General features: G+C 51.3%; 2 protein-coding genes across 2 annotated transcripts in view; one reads left to right on the forward strand and one right to left on the reverse strand.

Moving 5' to 3' along the window:
* Nucleotides 1-1,881, forward strand: part of TBXAS1 (thromboxane A synthase 1) — a 152,736-nt gene extending 150,855 nt beyond the window's left edge. Inside the window, exon 13 of the mRNA XM_007466614.1 lies at nt 1,629-1,881. Coding sequence (XP_007466676.1) covers nt 1,629-1,703 — 75 coding nt within the window. The 3' untranslated portion in view covers nt 1,704-1,881. The remainder of the gene's footprint in view (nt 1-1,628) is intronic.
* Nucleotides 1,882-3,808: 1,927 nt separating this feature from the next.
* The window catches only part of PARP12 (poly(ADP-ribose) polymerase family member 12), a 46,821-nt gene continuing 44,629 nt past the window's right edge, over nt 3,809-6,000 (reverse strand). Inside the window, exon 12 of the mRNA XM_007466615.1 lies at nt 3,809-4,893. Coding sequence (XP_007466677.1) covers nt 4,568-4,893 — 326 coding nt within the window. The 3' untranslated portion in view covers nt 3,809-4,567. The remainder of the gene's footprint in view (nt 4,894-6,000) is intronic.

The following is a 6,000-nucleotide window of genomic DNA, read 5'->3' on the forward strand; positions in this document are numbered from 1 at the left end:
ACACGATGACAGATGGTAACAGCATCTAGATTCAGAGAGTGGCATTGCCTCTGACAAACAGGGAGACTGGGACGAGCTGCTGGCTGGGGAAGAATAATGAGCTGGGTTGAAACACAAAAGGCTGAGGAACTGTATGTGATGATGTCCATAAAGGTCTGATGGGTAAGGCTGGAGGGAGGAGGGAGGGGCAAATTGGGAGCAGAGAGCCAAATCAAGATGAAGGAGCAGCGGAGAGCAGGCCCCTGCCTGCCTTAGGCATTCCATGGGTACAGGACTTTCTCTGGGGTTTTGTCTCATTTACCCTTGATCTTGGCATACAATACAGCAGCCAGACCAATGTCCCAGAACACTGCTTGTGCCTGGCACTCCCCCAGCTCAAGATCCAGCCCTGAGTCCCAAGCCTGCTGGGTCCAGGGAGAACTCTGAGCTCACTTTGCCTTCCCCACCACAACTTCCCACTCCAAGAGCCTCCCACCCACTCCTCCCTGCCTGTTCAGTCTGTTGCTCCTTCTGGAATGCCATCCCTCCCCCTTCCCCACCCCCAGTCTAATCCCATCCTCCAAGTCCTTTGGTGTTCCCTCAAATCCCGAAGTGGCCCCTGAGAAGCCCTGCTCACAGGGCGTCTCCTATTCCTAGCCCCACCCCAGGCGCCAGTTCCTCCAGGAAGCCCTCCCTGACTTTGCCAGCCACAACAGACCTCTGCCTTTTTTTTGAAGTCCAATGGTGTTTCAAGTGTGCCTATAACTGTCTGATACTGTAGCCACTAGCCACGTGCAGCTATTTATATGTTAATAATAAATCAAATCAAATAAAAAATTCTGCCCCCATTTGCATTAACCCCACTTCAAGCATCCAGCAGCCACATGTACTAGTGGCTACCATACGAGATAGGGCAGGTCTAGGTCGTCTTGTTTCTTGAGCATATAATTGGTCTCCCATCTGAACTCTCAAAGACATCTGAAAGCCCACCCGGCCCCAGCACTAGGGCCTCGTGACCCTTCTTTCCTTTAAAGGTTTCATGGTAGCCACTGAACAGTCCTTTTACACGCAGCTCAAGAGGACGCCCTGTTTCTTGAGTAATTCTGTGGCTTTTCTTCCAAGTCCTCCATCGGTCTGCCTAAGCTGGACATAAGGAAACCCTTCCGAATGGCAGCGGGCCTTCAGCAGGGAGCTCTCCCCAAGCCCTTGGGGAGTGGTCTACTCAGTTACTGGCTGGGCCCCAGGGTGAGAGACATGGGGAGATGAGGAAGGTCTGAGGCTTTGCTCACCACTTTCCAGTCATGTGCCCTTGGGCAGGTCGCTTGGCCTCTCTGAACCTCCATTTCTTCATTTGCAAAGTGAGCTGCTCCCACCTTAGGCAGGCTTATTAGAAGGATAAATGTGGGACCCCTCCCCTGCGGTATTTTATTAACACGGGAAAGGTGGTGAGCCGCCGTCCAACACCCGGCCCAAGACACAGCTCTGCTGCTTCTCAAGGTCCCCCTGGGGAAGCTGCTTTGCTCACTCCCAGCCTGCCGGCCCTCAGCCCTCAGCCGAATTCCCACAACCCTGCTTCAGGGCCCGTTCTGAGGAAGTTTTCCTGTCGATAGGATTAACTCTGACAAATATCTTAATTTCCTGTATTTTAGGTACCACTGCAGCTAGAATCCAAATCTGCCCTAGGTCCAAAAAATGGCATCTACATCAGGATTGTCTCCCGCTGACAGTCATGACCAGCCCCTAATTCAAAGAAAACCCTCATTTGGAAATTCAGATTTTTGGAAAAACATCACCGAAGCAACTGAAACCGCGCCTGGCATATGAGTATAAAAGAGGCCATTTACGTTAACATTTCCTAAATGCTTAATAAATGTTTGTTGCACTTAGTTTTGACTTTACCAATAGTGTTTGAGCAACGGATCCACCTCTCTCAATCAGGGATTGCTGATAAATGAGTGAAAACGTAGTTTTGACAAAATGATTGAGAACTTGGGGTTTTTTAAGAAGTTCTGGCCTCAGGATGGAAGGAATCGATAGGGCAGGGGACACATGGATGCTCAGGTGAGTGGTCCTGACGGCCCCAGCTCGGGGGCCTTTTCAGCGTCTGGTTCATTTAACTTAGAGAATAACATTCATCAGAAGCTCAACTTCAAACGTGGTTCAAATGCTTTATCATGCCTCGATTTTCCTAGGTGGGCTACTACTAACTTTATAAGTTTAATGTGCAGAAAAGTGATAGAGGTTGAAGTGTACTTTTTCTTTTAAAGAACATCCTATCTTAATTTTGATCAAATAATCAAAATACAAAGGTGAATTTTAGTATAAGTAATTACTGTGTTGCTGAGAAGCTCAAATGCAACAAAGAACTTGCAGACTGAATCCCGGATCTGCCACCAGCAGCCTGTGATGTAATTACTGTGTTGCTGAGAAGCTCAAATGCAACAAAGAACTTGCAGACTGAGTCCCGGATCTGCCACCAGCGGCCTGTGATCATGGCTGCTGCTCTTGCCACCTCTGTGCCTCTGTTTCCTCACCTGTAAAACAAGGCTGCTGACCCAGGTCACAGCGCCCTCCTCTACTTAACATCCGAACAGCGCTAAGGGGCTGACGTTGTATAAATAACAGAGCAGGGACCCGCAAGCAAGGCTGGGCTACCCAGGCTGAGCCACCTTTACCAAGTGCAGGCTGTTGCAGGAGAGCTGGGAGAAGGGGTCTCCCGTATCCACGGCTGCGAGCGGCTGCTTCTGCTGTTTGCCCTCCCTGCGTCCAGCACGCCATGCTTCCCCAGAGCGCTCCCCTCTCAGAATATAAAAGAGGCCAGCCTCACGACTCTGTTGTCAATCTCACACACTCACTCACACTCACACACACACACACACACGTTTGCTCTGGATCCTCCTACCTCTTTGCATGAAAATTCTGAGAGATCTCTGACTTCTTCCCATCACAATGCCCACCCCCTCCAGTGCCCACAGGAACAGCTGCCCCATGCTCCCACCCACAACTGAGCTACATGTACCCCGTCCCTTGCTCAAATGTCCAGTCCAGGTATTTGCCAATGTGGTTTCTCAAAGGTCAGCAAGTGCAGAGCCCTCGGCAGTCTTCACAGTGCACCCGACTTCCCTGGAGCGTTTCATCATCTCCTGCCCCAGGTTCCCCTTGCCACTCTCCTCGCCCACACTCCCGGACGGACCACTCTTGCTGCTTCCCACTACCCAGCTCCCAGCAGCCTTGGATCTGAGAACTACAGGCAGAGGCATCATGTGGAGACTGGACACACCGCATCAGGAGGCTGGGGAATGGGAAGGAAGGGTGCAGGTGAGAAGAGGACACCTTGCTGAGGACTGAACCTGAGGCCAATGGGACCAGCCATCCAGGAGAAGGCAGATGGCCTTATGAGGTGGAGCCATCCTGCCGGCCCCTCCACCTCCCAGCAGAGACCCCTACCAACCACTGTGTGTGGAGGACACAAGAACACACCACCTGCTCCGTGTCCACAACACAGTGCACAATAGTGGATCTGGGTTTTGTGGGGCTTGAAAGCTGAGTTGAGGGAAAGAAAAAAAACAAATATGTAATTTGCAAATTTAACCAAAATGTATGATCACGCAGCCATACAGCAGGGGTTCCCTCCTCAGGCTGTGGAAAGGGTCCCAGCAAATGAGGGGCCATGAACCTTCAGCTTCGTTGGCTGCAAGATAAATCCACACACAGCCTCCTCGAGGCCAGTAACGGGGGCTCTGTTATATCCCGACCCCCAGAAAAGTGCCTGTACACAGCAGGCGCTCAATAAACAGACACTGAAGAATGAGCTGCAGCCATCACCCACGTCAGATAAACATTCTTTTATTCCCAGACTCTGCTGTGACGCTGCAGCACAGGTATTCGGATCTCATGGGGACATAAAAACGCTTATTCATAGGGTGCTCGGTGCAGAGGCACCTGCCAGGGTGAGTGCACTTCCTGGGGGACGGTGACTGCTGCTAGGACTAAGGGAGACCGACAGGGTCTCAGTGACACCACACAGTAGCCATGGTCCTAACAACATGATATATGGGCCAATTTCAAGGCTGGAAGCCCAGGAGAAGCAGCAGAAGAGCCGCCTAGACTAGAGACACAGCAATGGACACAATGACTGCGCCTCACCAGGCCCAGGCCCACAACCCAGGATTTCCTGCACCAATGGCTGCTGTGTCATTCGGACAAAAACAAAACCAGGTGCCACCAAGACCCTGAAAAACCAAACCACTGAAGAGACAGAAACTCTTGAAAATTAAAACCAATCAATAAAACAGTGGAAACTCTGTGCCTGGTGCCAATCTGCAGCAAAGTCAACAAAGAGTAAAAAATAAAACTGTAACACCTGAGTAAAAAGCAATAATGGGTTCACCTACAATCACTACTGGCTAGTCCAAAAGTGACTTAAAAGTGAAAATATTATCAGCCAGAGATTAAGAACGTAACTTCATCACGAAGTCAATGTTAAATGAACAGCTCATTAAAAATATTTTGTTTAAAAAAAAAGCAACTTTCCCTAATAGCTATTTCAAGTAAGATCAGCCAGAAAGGCATAAAACCATTGGGGTGCTCACTGCCGAACACCAAAGAAGGACGCAAAGGAGAACAGGCTGGTGGCGGCGGCAGTGGGCCTGGGGGGGTCGGTGTACTGGATGACGTACTCCGGGTAGGCCTGGTGCTTCTCGAAGACCACGAAGATGGAGGGGTCAGACACGCGGTTCACACAGCTGTCATACAAGACGTCGCCCTGGCCCTCCTTCGCCGGGGGACGGACGAAGTTGGCGCTGCCTCGGACGAATTCGCCCACCAGCACCCGAGCCAGGAACATCGTGTGGGACTTGGTGTCAGTTTTGCTGTAGTGGTGGGAATACGCGGCGTCCCGGGCAAAGTAGCTCCCTGCAAGGACACCAGGGCTGGGCTGGGCACCGGGGGACAGCCCGCGGCTGGAAGAGGCACGCCAGTGTCCTGCAACCCGGGTGAGGCCAGTGGCCTCTGCCCTCCCTCTGCTCCCGTCTTTCCAGCTTCTCCCTTGTAAGGAGCATCAGAGGGGTCACAGAACTCTGAGACAGAAAACTCCTTTCAAGTTAAGATCTGTCACTCAAATCCTAAAGGTCGCTGGACACCTCATTACTGAGCCCCCATCCCCCGCCCAGAACCTCCGTTTCCTGAGCCATAAAACAGGGCTGTCGGGCCCGACCTCCCAGGGCTGGTGCGGAACGTGGCTAAGACCCCACACACGGAACACGGCGCAGACACTGGCAGCCCAATGTATAGATTCATGAGCCCTGTCGAATGGGGGCCTGAGCTGGAAGCTGCGCCTACATATTCAGGTTCACAGCCCACCACTGGCTCTTGTGCACCTCGACCCCACAGCCATCAGCATGCAGGACAGAAGCTAACGGATGGACTCGGCAGAGGGGATGCTGACTGCAGATCACAGCACTACGAGACTCTCTCCATCTAGTAACCGTGTCGTGGTTACAGAAGAGAATGTTCTTGTTCTTAGGAGGTGTTACGGGGTGAAGGGGTATGAGGTATGCCGCCTACTCCCAGATGGTTCAGAAATAAGGGAAGGGGTGATAAAGCCAATGTGAAAAGTGTTAAAGCTGATGAACTAGGTAAAATTTACATGGGAGGTGTTTTTTTTTAATATTATTCTTGCACCTTTCCTGTGAGTTTGAAATTATTTTCAAACAAAGTTTAAAAATAACTAAGAGACAGGAAAACGGGGAACTCACATTATAGTAAGAATGACATATTTACACGAGCGTTATCCGAGCATTCAGATTTCTACTCTAAGGAAACAGCACAAGCAGGTGGGGACCTGACTCAGGGCTGGGAAGGGTCCCACAGGGATGCAGACCCATTTCCCAGTGAAGCCAAACCACAGCCTAAGCAGGGCCACCCCTGCTCAAACCCTGGGTCAGGCCTAGGGCTGCACACAGGGGAATGAGAGTAAGGTGCCGCCAGCTGGGCATCCCACATCCTGGCCAGTGCTGAGTT

This window comes from Lipotes vexillifer, unplaced genomic scaffold (genome assembly GCF_000442215.2).
Source record: "Lipotes vexillifer unplaced genomic scaffold, Lipotes_vexillifer_v1.1 scaffold71, whole genome shotgun sequence".
In the NCBI taxonomy this organism is placed as follows: domain Eukaryota; kingdom Metazoa; phylum Chordata; class Mammalia; order Artiodactyla; family Lipotidae; genus Lipotes; species Lipotes vexillifer.